This window comes from Mauremys mutica, chromosome 7 (assembly GCF_020497125.1).
Source record: "Mauremys mutica isolate MM-2020 ecotype Southern chromosome 7, ASM2049712v1, whole genome shotgun sequence".
Lineage (NCBI taxonomy): Eukaryota > Metazoa > Chordata > Testudines > Geoemydidae > Mauremys > Mauremys mutica.
Window position 1 is genome coordinate 108,166,105 of NC_059078.1, and position 18,722 is coordinate 108,184,826.

The window sequence follows — 18,722 nt, forward strand, 5'->3', positions numbered from 1 at the left end:
CGTTAGTTTACAGTACTAGGTTGGGCTTCTAGCAGTTAGAAACCAATGCAATAAGAAACTACAACTGGCCTTTAGTTTTGAAGTTTTGTTCTTGGGCATCAATGGATGGTTGTGAGGGCATTTCCTGGCACTCCACTATCAGCACCAGTTGAGGAGCCAAGGAAAAGCTTGTCCACGTTACTATACATTTATTTGCATAGTTAGCGATTGTACACAGATGAAATAACTATGTGGGGTTTTTCCTCTCATCAGCTATTCAGTATTTAAGATAGGCTCATGACAGATTAGATATCCACTGAACAAGTCACGATGACTCCCATAGAACAGGGATGTTAACAGACGAGATTATGTGTATCAATGGGATTATTCCGAACTCTGACTACTGCAAGCCAAAGTTGTTTCCCAGTGCTTCAAAGAGGAGTTTTCATGCTTGAGGAAAAAGTTGTAGCTTGCTAACCACAAATGCCTGGTGAACATGTCAAAGAAGAACTTCTGTTTTGCAGTCTAGTTTCCATTGCAGTGTGGAATTGTATCATGATTAGCCATTAAGAAATTACAGAAGTTACCTATAGAAGTTACCATTTTTATAGGGAATCAGACTCAAAGGATTAGATTAGAAGTCTTAGTCTCCGTTTACTTTTTGGCTCTATAACTATAGCCCTTTAAAAACAAATCAGAGAAGAATCTTACCCCTTCTTATTTCACAGGTGTAAACAGAAAATTAAAAAAAAACAAAATACACAAGTTACTAATCATCCTCAATTGATACAATTGCTAGGAAAGTATGGCCATCCTAGCAGAAATCTAGATTCAACATATTATTCATATGCACACACCTCTGAATAAATGGCAAGGTCCAAAGTGAGCCACGACAATTCCAGAACCATTTGGGTGGCTGCATAACAACAGGTATGATTTGAAGACAGGAGGTTGTGAAAGGATATTCCCTTGGTATTACATTTGGCTTGTTCATTTGATGGGTCCTGATGTCTAATGAAAAAGATCTACCTTGACCTGCTGAGTCCAGGACAAGTTTGACAAGAAAAATATCTTCTTCATAATATGAGCAAATTTAATATTAAAATCAATGAGATACAACATAAAAAGCTATATAATTTTTAGAGTCACTTTTCAGAGTGAAACTGTACTCTAACATGATGATAATCAGGATTTCATGATGAGACCTACCTCCTCCTTCCATTCCCCCCTCACTCCCAATATAGGACTTTCCAGGATAAATACTGTTCAACTCCTTCCTTCCCCCTCCCTCCCCCTCCCCACTGATGGCTACATCCTATTCTCAAAAGAAAGGCAATGAAATATGTTTCAGTCTTAAGCAGAAAACACTGCTTTGGTTTTGCACTAGCATTTAGACAATTTCTAAACAACTTCAGACACAGAATTTCTTCTTGCTTGATGTGAATATGGAGCGGACAATTAAAAATAGTAATAGAAGGTGCTGTCCAACACTAACACCACTAGTAGGTAGATTGCAGGGGAATCCAGATTAATGACAAACACATATTCAGTACTGTTTAACTTGTGCAACTTTTTAATTCAAGAAGATAGAGACAGACACATGGTTTCCAATCCTATTTTGATTCAGGAGAGTTAGGAACATGATAGCTATTCACCAAAATAAAAACTTGCACCTAAGAACTTCTGACAAATCAGACGACAGATCATTGCTGTACATCTATAGTTGTAATACTTCTAATTTTTAGAGCAACACTAGTAAAAGTGACTTCGTATCTCATGCTTCTGAATTTCTCATTGACACTTTGGGAGAGATAGCTATATGTTTTAAGTCCTAACATATTGACATGAGACTAAAGCCTGATTTTCAGATTTCCTAGTGACGTTAATTGGAGCTAGATGCTCAGCACATATGAAAACGAGGCCTGTGTTTTTTAAACCTGTTTTCAATGTGATTGGGCAGTTTATGATCTCTTGGACAGAAACATTAAATGATAGCAATAAAAAAAATCACTCCGATTTGTATGTTCTAGTTTCAATAAATAAAATTTATTTAAAATATGCTTTATCATTTATTCACAGTTTCAAGTTTGAAGAAGAGGATAATACTATTCCTGATCAAAAAATCAAAATACAGCTAAACCCATTTCACCCTGCGGTGAAAATGACATTCCAGCAAAGGCTAATATCTGTGAAAAATCTTGTATTGAAGCTAAAAAGGCACACATTTATTTTTGTGCATGGTATTAACTGTAGTTTAAAAGGAAATATGTTTGCATATATAAGGGAAATTTCTTTGTACAGTTTCAGTTAACATTACTGGAAAAAGTCTTCCAATACCGCTTTGCTTACCAAGTAACATTTTATACAAAAAATATCAAACTGATCCAAGTGTAACAGATTACATCTTTATGCTAAACATTTTATTTTGCATCACTGCAAAGCCCACTGCTTTTCAGAGAAATCAACTTTGTATTTCTCAAATGTTAAAGATTGGAAGCGTTACCTCTAGATTTCAATTTTAGCACTTCAGAAATACAAAAACCATTAATAACCAAATCATAATTGAGCTGTCATGGGATAGCGATGAACTTCTGTTCTTTCCCAGCTGTACCATGTTATAAATAGGCAATGCTTACCTCAACTTCAATAAAACTAAGCACCACATGGGACAAAACCACTGACCCCATGTTTAAACAAGGCACTGATATTTCTGCTATCTGTAGCAGTTTTATATTTAGTAAGTCTTATCGGCTTCACTGTTCTGAGTCAGCTGCTCCAGCAAATTTAAAATGACTTCTATTCTTGCTAGCAGAGTCACATTTTTGTTGGCAGTTGCACGCAATAAAAGGGAGTAAACTTGCTTGTTGGTCTTAAGAACTTCCTCCTCTTCATTACTGCCACTGAAAAAGGAACCATAGGTATCCTGAACTATTACATTGTATCAAAGCATAAACAATTTATTTAAAAAAACAGTGACTACCCACACCATCAAAATTTTGTTCTCCCAGGGATTCCATGACTCCGGGTTCTCCCACTACCTCTCTAATCACTCCTTCAGTGTTTCATTCAGAGTATCCACCTCATCCCTACTCCAGCTTTCAGAAAAAGTCCTATGGGGCTCTGATCCTCATCTTGTCATCTTCCTTTACAGTCTCTGGGCAGCATATGCACAAACATGACCTCAAGTGCCATCTCTATTTCTCCATGCTATACCTGTCTCCAAACTGAAATCTCAGCCTGATAGCTCTTCATGACTATTGAGCCACCAGTTTAAACTCAGTGGGGCCAACACAAAACTCTTAATCTTTCCCTGCACAAGCCCTTCTGCTTTCTCTGTCACCATGGGCACCACCACCACCACCACTCTCCCTGTCACTCAGGCCTGTAATCTGGGCATCATCTTTGACCCAGCGCTTTCTCTAGGTCCTCACACCTAAGCTATGTCTAAATCTTGCAGATATTTCCTGCATAACATCTTTAGGCTCTTGCCTTTCCTCTCCATACACAGCTAAACATGTTATCCAGTCCCTCCTCATCTTGTGTCTTGGCTACAGCAGCCTTCTCCTTTCTAGCCTTGACAAGTACCATCTTGCCCCACTTATCTATTCAAAACACTGATGCTAAGGCAATTTTGCTGGTTCATCGCTTCAGCTGTATTACCTCTCTCTCTGAATCCCTAAACTGACTTCCCCTTCTCCAGTACATTTATGCCACGTTAGGAAATAAAACTCCAAAAGCCAGTTTTTAAAATTTCAGAAAAATAACTATATTGCCACTGATATTACAGGTAATTTTTTTTTTTAAATATATGAGACTAGTTGGTTTAATCGTAAATCCATCAAGAATTGCCAAGAAACAAAGCAGCAATTAGTTCATAACATTTGGCACAAAGCAGCGGCAGGTTTATTTAACACAGAGAACAGGTATTCAATAAAAAAAACCCCACTGAAATGAAGCTATTTCCAGGAAAAATTACAAGAATGCCCAGGATGAAACATCACTTTGAATTACTATTCCCCTGCTCACAATTTTACACAGCCAAATTCAGTTCTGTTTAAGCACGTAATTTTAAAAGACATCTTGCTTTTATGCAGGATTATAACCAATTGTAACTTTTGTGGCTTGAGCAGTTTCAAAGATGAGGTAAAAAACTCCCTTCTGCATTCCCCTTGAATGAGTGCATCAATAACCATGGATCAGCAAGAGCAATTACTCAATTTCCACTCTGACCAAGCTAACCATTGGTGTGGAGGCATGGGGAAGGGTAGGCATTCCCCCCTCACCCTATAGACAGAAAATGAACTGGGCATATAATATTTGCACATTACATGTAAAAAGGTTAGAGAGAAAAGGGAATTTAACTTACCCTCAAAGCACTTCTATAGTTTTTGAATGACGCACATTAGCTGTATTAATTTTGTATGACAATAGCATTCTGCTTTTATTTTGCAGACCTTGAAAAATTAAACACTATAACATAATTAAATTGAAATGTATGTACCATGTATAGAGTCTATCAATTTAAACAGAATATTAGTGATTAGAACAGTAGATGGGAAAAGAAAGTCTATTCTACTCTGACATCACACCCTTTTCAAGGCTATGAAGTATGATAGCACAGAACCAACACAATTACTAGTGTTAGTCAATTACCCTGCACGTCAATTTGTTTAAAAAGATGGATTAAACTCTGGTCCTTGGCATTTTGTATATTTACACTGCCACCCTGTGGAAGCTTTTTTAAAAATTAAAGGCACCTTACTGCTGCTACATAGAAAAAAAAGTCAGGCTCTTTTCTAGTCTTTTGTCCTTCCGATATATACAGCTCTCCCCCCCTCTGCTTTATGGTCCTTGTATACAGGAGGATGGATGCTTCACTAAATTGCATTTAGCCACACAGCATCCAACATAATAGTACATAAGCTGCTTAAACCCTGGCCAGCAGCTGTATTCTAATGTGAAAATATAGACAACAGTACTTCGGTCTTAATGCCACCTGTGCAGCTAATACAGCATTCAGCAATAAAGAAGGAAAAAAAACCTCTGTCAATGTACACAAGACTGGAACTAGCTGGTAGAACAGGTTTTGTAAACATGACTCAAAAAGGTGATTTTTTTTTGCTATTATTTATGCTATTTCTGATGCTCTACAAGCTGCCGTAGTGTCTACACAGTCTCAGCTGATGAGGTCACCACATATTTGCAGCTGATAGGATAGAATGTATTTTCTGGCTCTCCCTAGGCAAGATTAAATATAATTACATCCAAGAGGAGTGATCCTGGTGTCAGCAATTATTACACTGCCATGACTATTCTAGAGAACACTTTAAGGTCAACACAAAAAGAAAAAGAAAAAAGAAAGAAAAAAAAGCCATGTTTTTGTTTTGAATTAAATCCCAGCAGTTAGATACTGTTTGAGAACATAAGGAAATGCTTTACACAAAAAAAGAATCCTTTAGGCTGCCACTCCAATACTTATTTAGAAAATATACAATTCAACCTTGCTAAGCATTAGCCCCAAATTTGCACATAAAAACATCACTTCATATTTTTTAGCTGTAGTGGGGACTTCAGCATACCGTGTCATACTTCAAACTACATTGCCATCCGCAAAATTCAGTAATTTGCAATGGGTCTCCCAGTGTCTGTTAGCAATGTTCTGTCACAGGTGGAAACGTAAGGTAGACCCCCCCATGTCAAAGAAAAGCACATCCACCTAACGTGCGGCACACACAATATATCACTATAGAAAGATGATGTCAAAAGTCAGAGAGATTTTAGGGTACTTGCCAACAGGTGATTGCTGTGCAAGTTATAGATGATCTCTGTACATATGTACGCACCTCCCCTGCGCGTGCGCACGCACACACCCCCACCCCCACCCAGGGATGAGGGGCAGATAGACACTCCCTCTCTCTAATCTATCAGGGACAATATAAAGTTTTGATCATTTTTCTTTTAGTTTCGGCCATTCATAGGTTGTTTTTATTTTCTCCTCTCGAGGTCTTAGGCAGCTCTTTGGAAAGAACAGATACAAGAAGCTGCCCACACACAAAGAGCAAATTTTTTTAGGTCATTCCCTCAGTTACACAAATCACAAAATAGTAAATACTCAGAAGAGTAAGTCAGAGTTGAGATGTAGCTTGATCATTTACACATGCAAACGTACAAATTATCTTTCCAAAAGATACAAATGACACATACAAACAGTGCATTTTCTTGCATGTGTGTAATATGTATAGATGCAAATTTACAGTGCGTATAAATCCAGGATGCATCTTACCAAAGCTTAATAAGTCTCGACTTACCCAATTTTCTTTTTTGTTGACGTTAGCAATTTAATTGATTGGAGGAGGAGGAATGACAATCGAGATTCAAATATACTGAGGAGTTTTATTACTTCATCTTTATTAAGGTTAGAAGAGGAGTCACCAGGTGGTGTCTTCTCATCATTACTTTTGACATCCTCATTTATCTAAAAAACAGAAAGGTATTTCACCTAATCCAGCTGGTAAACTGTATTTTTAAATCAGGTTAAAAAATAGTACAATTTCAATTTAATTCCCTTGTTAAAATATACAATGTTAATGTCAAGGCTATTGTTCCATGCTGTTTATGAAATTGTTTTGGTAGTAACTTACATCACCACTTACATAAGCTGGCTGTGACTTTTTTGAAGAAGCTCTTCTATGTACTCTATCAAATTTAGTTATGAAAATAATGGGAAAGCATGGATTTTAGTAACTGTTGCTCAGATTGCCATTGCCATTGGATAATAACAAATGTATCTCCGCATAAGCAGCAATATTTACTTATTCAACTATCAGGATCCCGGTGATAGGGCTCAACTGCAAACGACCTTCAAAATTTTTAACACTTCAGTAACATGGTGGATCTTAGTGGAAAAATATAAACCTTGTTCAAAAGAAGTGTATATGCAACTCTCAAAGACTTCAGAAGATCCATAACTGTACTACAGATGACAACTACTACTGGAAAGGAAAGACGCATCATGTCCCGTTATGCAGAAATACATCAGTCCCAATCAATCTCTGCAGAACTATGAGAATTCAGAACTACATTTCTCTTTGAAATTTTGGCAATTAGCGTTAATAAAACTACAGTTAGGTCCAGTGTTACTAGGATTACATTAAAACTTGTCTTATAAACTTGAATTCGTGTGCCTGAGTTACAATAATCATGCTAATAATATATAATGAGGTTTGGGTATACTATTTTTGTCCTCAACATTTTCATGCAAACTTCAGTTCTACTTAGCTCTCCAACTATTCTGGTGCTGTCTGACAAGGCAGAACTTGACAGGATTCCAGAATGGGTTTAGCCTCAAAACATAAGATTGTTTAACTTGTGCCTTCTCTTTGTGCCTATAAAACAGCAGTGGGCAAACTTTTTGGCCCGAGGGCCGGATAGGGAAGGCTGTGCCTCCCCAAACAGCCTGGCCCCTGCTTCCCATCCCCTGACTGCCCCAACCCATCCAGCCCCCCTGCTTCTAGTCCCCTGACCGCCCCCTCCTGGGACCCCCCTGACCCTAACCGCTCCCCCGGGACCCCACCCCCTATCTAACCCCCCCCATCTCCCTGTCCCCTGACCCCTATCCATACCCCCGCACCCTGACAGGCCCCATAAGACTCCCACACCTATCCAACCCACCCCCGCTCCCGTCCTCTGACTGCCCCCCTCCCCGAACCTCTGCCCCATCCAACCCCTCCACTCCCTGTCCTCTGACTACCCCCCGGAACCCCTTGCCCCTTACCCAACCCCCCCAGCTCCCTTATCATGCTGCACTGCCCTGCAGGAGCGTGCAGCCCCACCGCCCAGAGTGCTGCCCATGTGGCAGCATGGCTGTGGGGGAGGGGAGACAGCAGGGGACGGGACAGGGACTAGCCTCCCCAGCAGGAGCTCAAGGGCCGGGCAGGATGGTCCCGCGGGCCTGATGTGGCCCGCGGGCCGTAGTTTGCCCACCTCTGCTATAGAAGAAACACATCATCAATTAGAACTGGTCAGACACGGGTATTTCTGGCCTCTATATCTATATATGCATGCTTATCCAGACACAATGAAGAGAATTTAACAAAAACCTGAAGATGAACTGTGATAGCTTAACATTTAAAGAATAGTTCAATTACAATTTAAAAACCAGTATTTTATTCCCAAATGAAAAGATATAAGTGACTACACAAGGTGCAAAGCAATAGATAATCAGACCACTTGTCCTTTTGCTTACCTGTTCACATTCAGCTAAAAGCTCCTTTCTGATCAGCAGGAATGCACACTGGGTCTTTATCAATATGTCTAGAGCCCCAGACAGAGTCTTTAATTTCCCAGCACTACTGTTTTGACCTAAAATTAGAAAGACATGAGCTCTGGACTAATACAGCTACTGTCATGCAAGGATCTCAGGTGTGTCTTACAAAGGTGTAATTATTTGTATTACTGTGGTGCCTAGGAGCCCGTGTCATGAACCAGGGTCCCACTGTACCAGGCACTGTACCAGGCGCTGTACACACAGCCTCTGCTCGAAGGAACTTACAGTCCAAAGTATAAGACAAGAGACAACAGATGGATACAGACAGGGGAGTACAAGTACACAATATAACAAGACTGGTCAGCATGACAGGCAGTGGTCTCAGCACTCTAGCTGTTGTCAAAGGGTTGGGGGGTGGGGAGGGGTAGGCATTGTGGAAAGAGGAGACTACTAAGGAGGCATTTTAAAAAGGTGGGTAATACTTATGGAGAGTGCCTCCCAAATGGGTAGGGACAGCACAGGAGAAAGCACAAAGGTGCTTGTTTGAAAATTTCACAAGTGGGCAATGGACTAAAATAGGTCTTTCCCGCAATCAGGTTGTGTCCAAAGCAGAAGATTATAATAAAACTTTCTCAAGAAAATGGGGAAATGGACAGTAACAATTTTAGGGTAGTTGTGGCCATATTGGACCCAGGATATTAGAAAGAAAAGGTGGTTAAGGAATATCATTTACTGCACCATCTTCCATTGGAGAAGGAGATAAACTTTCGAGCTTGCACAGTCTTCTTCTTCAAGTCTGGGCTTGAAAGCTTTTCTCCTTCACCAACAGATGGTCCAGTAAAAGATATTACCTTACCCACCCTGTCTCAGTAACAATTTTACTCCTTTTTGAAATTTCCCAAAGATCCTTTATTTGTAGTACAACTTACTTGCCATTTGAAACTCTGAAAATGCTACTCTTTCCAACTGCACACGAAGGAGCTCACAGGGTGCATCCTTTAAGAGTTGAAAAAGCTTCACTGCTTTACTGTAATGAAGTTCAGCTAGTACTCGATGCTGTTTCCTTAGATGCTCATCGCCAACCTGTAACAGAAGTAAATTATGTAGCAGGTGTTTAGGCATTCACGTAACAGATGTGGTGAAAAAACTGCCTATGGGAGCAGGGCACAGCCACAATCATTCTTCTGCTCAATCCACAATTGTGAAATTTGGAGGGTTGGGGGGAGAAAAAAAATGCAGAGTTGGCAATTTCCCAGGAAAAGCTAGTTTAAGACAGTGCGCTGGTAAATACCATTTAAACCAGGAAAAATACAATTATTCTTAGAAAATACTACCGTAATTTAAAATACTGAAAAATACTCAGCTATTGATAACAGTTTTGCAGGAACATAGTCTATAATTTCAATTAAAGGAAATAAAACAAAAACAGCATCAATCTAAAGTTGTATGCTATTGTCTTTGTTACCTCAAACAAAACCTTCTGAATATGAGAATGCCCCTTTTTTGTCCGGCAATGAAAAATCATATGTTTGTTTAGCAAATTAAGAAGGGAAATTCCCAAAATCAGAAATTTCAGTTTCTGTTTGAGATAGACTGTCCAGTCTAGTACTCTGTCTCTTGATCTGGCTGGCTGGAGTACAACCGCTTCACCTGAACTCAGCGAGGACTCACGTCAGAATATTCCAACAGGAGAAAGGATGGACGACTACTTAACCCAATTCATGGCTATTTTGAGAAAGTTCATGAAGATGGCAAAGAGAGTCTTAGATACAGAAACTAAAAAGTGCGTAGAAAGGCAGACAATATGAGGAAACATTATGGCAAAATGCTGTTGAAAGAATAAAGACACCAGAACCACTGACTTTGGCTGAAACGTATGCGAGTATCAGAATGAGACTGAGGATGAAAGTACTAATACTACTACACTACCATTGCCAAGTACATCAAAAGAAAGCCAGATCCAGGTCGCCCAAAGACAATGAGGATGAATTATCACTTCTTCAAATCACATATGGATATGTTTGAAACAAAAAAAACTTTCAAAACCAAAACAAAAGAAACTTGAAAATCTATTTTTTTTTAAAATGGCTATACGTAACAGGAAACACTCCACTCCTGCTCTCTGGTAGCACAGAAACTGCTCGGACTCTGCCAGTTGGTAGCAATGTTATGTAGTTTGTTTATGTTCTCTCCACCAACACCTTTATAGTTCCATGCAACAATGCTATTTACAGTGTCCTTTGTATCTTAATCCCCTATCTCAGGGTTTGAGAGGAGCAGACATCCAACTTCTGAGATTTTCATCAGTCTAGGCTCAGCTATCCCTGTTCCTCTCCTCTCTCTTCCCCCCTTAGCATTTCCTTCTTGTCTCTTTTTATCAATCTTTAGCTAGTGTGCTAATTAATTCTTCAGCTCCCCCAAGCTTCCCCACATTAATGGGTGCCAAAGCGATCAGAGTGCTGGCTCATCTGCTAGCGCCCAGCACTCTATCACACTGTAGTATTTCCTTTTCTGTTGCTGACCAATCAACTTTTCAAGGAATGATCAGCTGTCTCAGGCCAGGCTACAAAGCACTCAATCGAAAGCAGGTAGCAGATGAACTGTTAGATGCAGTTACTGATGACTTGAGTGTGGAAACACTCAATGAACTACATGAAAAAGCAGTTACATTATTACAAGATAGCTGGAGTAATGTGCACAATGACCCAGTGATAGCTAACTGTGCAGATAGGGAATACTGCTGTTTCTGTATCAGCGGTTGATAGTGGAAGCAATAAGACTGGAAAGTACTGTGTGACATTGACAAGAGACGCCAAGGCATTAGCAAATGAACTGCACGATTGTGATGCTAAGAGCTACTCGACAGACACAGAAAAAGATGCAAAGTATGGGAAGCAATTTGGAACAAGATGACGACATATGGGTTATGTTCTGATGTGCATCACAATAGCTAAATCTACTTGACAAGACTTTCATCAAAGCATTTGGTGTAAATGTTGTAGATTTACAAAAAACATTGTAATCACCAGCAGCCTGTAGCCTAGTTAAAAAAAGGCCAAGAATCTGTAAAACCCCAAATTCCTGGTGACACATGACGGAACAGTCAAACAACATGCCTGGAAACACATTAAAAACTGGCTGCATTATTTTAGGGTTGTGAGTGATTATGAGGCAGAATGTCAAAGACAAAGTGGTCAGTATAATTAATAATCAAGGAATTTACCAAGAAGCAAAGAACTCGGTCAATTGAAACCAGCTGCTCTGCACTTGACAAATCCCAAAGAGACATCAACAATTGCTGTTGTATGCGAAACATTACTTGATTTACTGATGAAGGAAGATCTTGCACCACACAAAGCAAAAGTACAAGAGAGATTGCATGAGGCAATTACTCCTGCACACATCTTGCCCATCCTCCTTCATCCAAAATACACAGGAAAGAAATGCTCAGATGAACAAGAAGAAATTGCAAAGCAGTGGCTGCTCAGCTAAAAAAAAGAAAAATCACAACTTTCTCCCTTTATTTGCAATTAAAGTAGAAGTTCCAAATCCAAAAATAAATGTTCTCATCCATTATCAAGGAAAATTTTCCGCTGTAAAAAAGGTGGAAAAAGCTGAAGAATGCTGATAATCCAACTGACTTCAAAGCACTAGTGGTGCCACTGCTTTAGTGTCCAGCACGTTCAGCAAGTTTAGGACAAATCTTTTCAAACTTTGGATACATCCATTCAAAACTGAGCAATAGGCTCGGCCTATCCACTACACCAGAGTTGGTCTTCAGCTACAGAATGCTGTGTGGCCAAACAGACCTGGACTAGTAGCCTGCAACTCTGCATGCTTCTGACTGCTTAATGTTTCAAGCCTACAACTCTGCATTGCTGTTGTTTTCATATAATGAAGTGTTTTTGACTTTTGTTTATATAATATTGAAAAACTGAAATGTCATGACATTTAACTTCTTTGAGAAAACGTCAAACCAAAAGTATACAGACATTCCCGTGTTCAATATTATAATTTTTATATATTATATATATTATATTATATATATATATATGTTCACTGAAGATGTGTGTACAATCCTAAATTAATCTCTGAATCTACTGCCTTATGTAACCACAATTTGAATCTATATGTAAAACAGTGTAATGTGTGTGCAAAAGCAAAATTTAGAAAGCAACAAGCACTTTTTAAACCACCATTTCTTTATAAGAAAATAACCCACAGCTATGAATACTGACCTTCAGCCAAAAAAAAAATAAAAAAATTAAGATGAATGACATGCAAGGCGAAGAAACTGCCAGTCTTCAAAGAGAGCAGAATGTGTTTTATTAAACATTTATATTGTGGTAATGCTAGAGGCCATGTTCAGGTTGGGCCTCATTGTATTAGGCAGTATGCAAACACAGTGACAGCCCTTGCTTAAAAGAGCTCATAAATTCCATAGGTCAGGATTTGTAAACAAAAATCCACTTCAGATTTTACAATCATTAAAAATATCGCACGTGTATACATATACTGCATACTCCCCATTATCTGACTAGCATGGAGGGCACGGATTTTATTAGGATAATCAGGTGTTCAGATAATCGAGATCAGGAGTCATTCAGCAGCGAGGCGGCCTCCCCTGTAACTGGGGGCTCCTCCTCGCGGTATTACCCTGGATTTTCTGCTGTAACCAGCTCACTCACTTCCATAACAGCATGGCTGCAGAGGGATACCTGCACTGTCACTGATACGAGATCCCTACATTCACCAGATGTGGGGCAAAACAGAGTCCCTCTACCCCGGCCAGGACTCTGCTCTCCCTTCCAAGACCACAGCTTTCCTCTACCACATCTTGTGTCTGCAGTGATCTGCTGTGGCAAGACAGGAAGCCCTCTATAGCTCTGCTGTCATGCCCCTGCTGACACTCCCGTGACAGGGGCTGCAGAGTGCAATTCAGCAGTAGGGGGGCCTCCCTCATGGCCAGGCTCATCATCCTCCTCACGATCCTGGCCAGGGGTTTCTGCTCTATTATCTGAAATGCCGCATTATCCAAATCCCTTCTTTGTCCCCCAGTATGAGATACATGTGGAACAAGGAAGGAGTTCAATAATGCAGGTGTTCAGATAATAGGGTTTCAGATAAACAGGAGTATAATGTGCACACACACTGTATTTATTTATATATATATATATATATATATATATATATATACACACACACACACACACACATATATATATATATACACACACACACACCCCCCCCGCACTCCTCATCAGTACCCAGCCCAAGCCGGGGAAGCTAGTGAGTGCACCAAATTTGATGATGAATCCTGGTCGCGTGCCACCTGAGACATGTTGTACATATGCTAAGAAGATACAGAGCATAAATTACAGCACGCAAGAAAAAAATCTCAAAATTCTGGACTATTACCTGGTTTCTCAAGCAACTATGATACATGGAAGCCAGTCTGTGATGAATAGTTGCAGCCCGATACTGGCAGAGGGGTTGTCGTGCAGACTCTGTATCAACATCACAGTATTTCAAAGATTTCATCATGGCCTCACTAACTTCCTTCTCTATCTACAAAAACAAGATGATATGATTCAGTGTCAAAACATTTACTTTGAAATAATGAAGACCCAATATGAAAGAACAGGTTGTAGATGTTTACATAGCAGTTTATATTTTAGTTTCTACAAAAGAAAAAAGGAGATATGACATTAAGAAGAGTACACCGTAAATGGTTATAATGTGCCATATTCTGTTAGCTGCTACACAACAGTTTTTATCCTATAAAGATTTACAAATTATGTATGCACTTTGGCTCAGAGCAGGAGTTCTCTACCATTCTGCTTGTTCTTTAAAAAAAACAAAACAAAAAAAACAACTGAAGCATGTTTGTTTCAGTGGATGTTGTTATAAATCCTCTTTCATTACCTGTTCCTGAGCCTTTCTAGATAATGGGGCGTAATCCTGCTGCAAAGTTGCCATAGTGAAATAGGTAGTGGACAGTTCCCAGTTCACAGAATCCCAAACAGCTGGATGCATCTCTCTTTTGCCCAGTGATCTTAAAGCCCTCAGATAGTAATCAATAGCCTATAGAATATAATAAATGTGTAGTAAAGCAGTAGTTATTGACACAGGTTTATAGCATAGTAAGTGGTAACAATCCAGTATCCTCTACTAATTCAAATATGGAAGCATTTCACAACTCATCTGGACATTTTCTTAGTATTTTCCTCAGAATCACTTTTGTAATCTATATAAATCATGCATCTCCTACATCTAACAACTGGCAATACCATGCAAATACAAAATTGGAGTTTAATTCAGACTAAAAATATACAATACAAATTATGTTTACATTATAGTGTGTAGGTATGGAAATAGAAGCAAAATTAAGCAATAAGGATGAAATCCTTATCTCCTGTGTAGAAGGGAGGGCTTGGTACAAGGGAGCTACACAAGGGCAGGGACAGAATCCACCCAATCCTGGAAGCAGAGTACATTATACAATGAGCAGCTAGCCCCCACAAACATGGGAAATGTGGTGTACTTTAGACACTCCCTAGCCATGGTCCATCCAGCTTCCCTGTCCACACACAAGCCTACTTCCAACATGATACTGCAAAGACGCTGCGGCAGAGCCAAGCTTCATGTACAGGAGACTGCAAAGGCTATCCAATTCTTTTTCCTGCACAAATGAACTGTCCAGTTTGGGTATTTTGAGCCCGCTGAGGGTCAGGAGGATTTCTACCCAAGACCTAACACACTGAGGTCTTGTTTATACAGATACTAAAGATTCCATAGCATTATTCATAAGAGCTGGGGGGTGTGGTCCCAGTGTTCAGGTCAAAAAGATCCCTCTATCTTAAAAAGTGCTGTCAAATTCTATTTTAACAGTATATCAGTGGTCTTCTATGTACTTTAGGAAGCCCTGAGAATCCTTTTGAATTAAAAGTGCTACTTAAGTGTATGTTATTTTCTTCTGAGACCTTTACCAATCAGTCAGCAACGAGATAGAGAAGAGTAAATGTCCTCAACTTCTCCTAGTAGCTTAGTGATCTGTCCAATCATTAAATAAATGATGCAAAATCTAAAAAGGACAATATTTAACTATAAAAAGGGTAATCTTTAAGTTCATTGGTTATAATGTTTTCCATCAGATATATTCACAGTTTTTGCTCTCCTTTAACTGAGGTACTAAACTCCATTAAGGACTGTTTTATAGCTAATCTGAAAACTCAATTTTGAATGTTTAAAATATAAAATTATATGGTTCCTAAGAGACAAAAAAGTAGTTTTTTTGTTTTGTTTTTTTAAAAGAGAGTTTAATGTTAGTTTAAGGTTGTATGTTAAATACCACTTTCCAAGTCCCAATATTACTGCCATATGTAACCATTCAAAAACACTGCACAAGAGACATTATAGGCTTGGGACAAACAGAAATACATATGTTGAGAAATTTCAAAATTATTTACCTCTGATAAATTATGTGTATAGTAACTCCTCACTGAAAGTCGTCCCGGTTAACGTTGTTTCGGTTGTTATATTGCTGATCAATTAGGGAACATGCTCATTTAAAGTTGTGCAATGCTCCCTTATAACGTCCTTTGGCAGCTGCGTGCTTTGTCCACTACTTGCAGGAAGAGAAGCCCGTTGCAGCTAGCTGGTGGGGGCTTGTAACCAGGGTGGACCAGCAGCCCCCCCATCAGCTCCCCGCTCCCCTAACTTCCCTGTGGTGCAGCTGCCCAGCAGGCTATCAATTGCAGGCAGTTCAGCTGTCCCTCCCACCACTGCCATGTGCTGCTCCTGCCCTCTGCCTTGGGGCTGCTCCCAGAGACTCCTGCTTGCTGTGCAGTGGGGGAAGGGGAGGGCACTAATGTCAGGGTCTTCTCCTCCCCCCTGCTCCTGCACCCCACTTACCCCTTCTCCATACAGAGCAGGGAGGGGACACAGAGGGAGAGAGAGACAGAGAGTTTGGGGCAGCAGCTGCTGTCTCAACTTCCTGATCCACTTAAAAAGACAATGCACTTAAGAGTGGGTCAGCTTACTTAAAGGGGCAGTGTGCATCTCTCTCTCCCCCCCCCACACACACAAGGTGTGTGTCTGTCTCTGTCTGCTATGCTGTCTCCCCTCCCTCGTGTTCGTGCTGCCTTGTGTGAGAGGCTACATTAACAACGTGTTAACCCTTGAGGGCTCAGCCAAGTTCTAGATCATCATTTAGCAGCAAGGCATTCCCTGGGAAATATCCCTCCCTCTTCCACCCTCTGACTTCACCACCTCAACCAAGCTTCACAATCATCACAGCTGTGAACAGTATTAAAGTGTTTGTTTAAAACGTATTCTGTGTGTATATCTATATAATATATAGTTTGTCTGGTGAAAAAATTTCCCTGGAACCTACCGCCCCCCCTTACATTAATTCTTATGGGGAAATTGGATCACTTAACATCGTTTCTCTTAAAGTCACACTTTTCAGGAACATAACTACAACGTTAAGTGAGGAGTTACTGTATATCATAAGGTAAGTAAGGTAACAGCAATCTTTTTAAAGATGATCAGATCTGGAATAAGTACTACTAATCAAAATACTACGGGTCTGATTTTCTAAACTCGGACATGCCACTTCATGCTTAATTTGAATGTGTAATTACACATGTAAATGGCTATGTGTAAGTGACCGTGCGCACATATTGAAATCAGCACATTGCTTCACAGAAATTGCACTCACAAATTAAGTGTGCATTTGTGAGAGCAACTGCCTGCTTGGTGGGGGAAGGAGAGGGGAAAAAAAACAACAACAACAAAAAAAAACCTACCATCAACTTTAGTTTTTGTAACTGACAAAACACATACCTGTTATTTTTCATAGCGAGCTCTTTCTTTACAAAGTTATGTTTATTCTTGGTATTTTCCTATACACTTTAAAAATATTTTGTAATTTTGTGTATTGATTTCATATTAATTGAGTTTCTACATTTAAAACTTTACTTGAAATAGTCATAACATTTCTGCCATTTCAAAGTGCTTAGAAATCAGTGTGTCTAAATCCAAAGGTAAAACCCCACAATCAGAGGCAGATTATGGATTTGTGGGGCCCTGGGCCAGAGCAAGTAGGGGCCCCTCCCCACTCCTCCCCACAGTCCCCCCACACACCTCAGCGCTCCTGCCACGGGGAGGTGGGATCGGGGCACGAGCTTGCTCCACTCCGCCCACTCCTCCTGCCAGGAGAAGCCCCCCGCATCCCAACCCCTCTCCCTGGCAGAAGCGCCAGGTGGGCAGAGCGGATCAGGGCATGCCCAATTGACCATGGCCCCTAGCCACGGGCCCAGTGGCTAATCCACCACTGCCCACAATAAAGATTAGTTTGAAAATGCTGAACTACAGCAAGTGATCCATCCAGAGAAATGTATTTTATGTACATGCTTAGTGGGAAAATCACTGCAAAATAGCAAGGCCCATTCTTTTAAGCGAGGAACTGCGATCTGATCAACAGGCCTTTTACCTTATTATAGTAAAGGGCCTCTTCTGGGGAAAATTCTCGCTTGAAATCTCCTCCAGCAGCACAATGTGCTTGAGCACAAATTCGCATCAATCTTCCAGTGTTACATAAAAGAAGGGCAGAATTGGTTGCATCATCAATTGACTCAAAATTATGAATCCCTTCTTCAAAGCAAGAGAAGCTTTTCTTCCACAGTTGCTGCTCTGCTGTAGATACACTTTTGCTCACTAGATTGAAGGGGAAAAAAAAGAGGTCTTACAATTTCATTCAAGCTTCTTAAAGATTTTTAAACCATCAACATCTATATTAAGTTATTGTTCTCATGTTTCTATATAGTGTTAAATTCCAGAAAAGCATATAAGTCAAGACTGAAGACTTAATAGTTCACCAAGAGTGCTCGGTCTTGGCCAGAGCAAAGTAAAACTTAATCCATTATCTTTTGGTAACTAGTGATGATGTATACTTTGTGGTTAGTGTTGTAAAGAGGTTGAAATTTTGAATAAGCCAACAAACGGTACCCTGAACTATATTGCTGAAAACGGTCAGTGCCTTCTGATAACATTAAGTCAAAAACCACTGAAAGGTAACAGAGAGCTGGTAAGATAAAGACCATCATTAAAAAGACAATTAATTTACTCAATTACCTCAAAGATACTTACAGTAGGAAAGAAGTAGTAAGTAGATAAAAATAACTCAGATACTATGCTATGAAGTAACTATGAGTAAATTATTTAATAATCAATTGCTCAAAGTTTAACATTAAGGTTTGATTTCAGCTAACTACTATTCTGTTAAAGAAAAAGAAAGGGCAGAAAAGTAATTATCAAATCAGAAATTATTTCAAATCAGAAATTTGGCAATAATATCCTACAATAGCAGCCTGACATTTTGGAGGCAGTTTTGTGAGAAGAATTATGCTAGTATTCTCTGATTTTTTCCAGGGAATTACAACTATTATAAAGATTCTCCAGAGTCCTATACTCC

General features: G+C 39.7%; 1 protein-coding gene across 2 annotated transcripts in view; it reads right to left on the reverse strand.

The window, feature by feature from the left end:
* Positions 1 to 1,999: 1,999 nt before the first annotated feature.
* Positions 2,000 to 18,722, reverse strand: part of EDRF1 (erythroid differentiation regulatory factor 1) — a 46,248-nt gene continuing 29,525 nt past the window's right edge. For both annotated transcript variants that reach the window (XM_045024337.1, XM_045024338.1), the window contains 7 exons: positions 17,742 to 17,965; positions 14,171 to 14,329; positions 13,664 to 13,813; positions 9,175 to 9,328; positions 8,225 to 8,340; positions 6,288 to 6,454; positions 2,000 to 2,879 (listed from right to left, as the gene is read on the reverse strand). In XM_045024337.1, the coding sequence (XP_044880272.1) occupies positions 2,714 to 2,879; positions 6,288 to 6,454; positions 8,225 to 8,340; positions 9,175 to 9,328; positions 13,664 to 13,813; positions 14,171 to 14,329; positions 17,742 to 17,965 (1,136 nt within the window). In that variant the 3' untranslated portion in view covers positions 2,000 to 2,713. The remainder of the gene's footprint in view (positions 2,880 to 6,287; positions 6,455 to 8,224; positions 8,341 to 9,174; positions 9,329 to 13,663; positions 13,814 to 14,170; positions 14,330 to 17,741; positions 17,966 to 18,722) is intronic.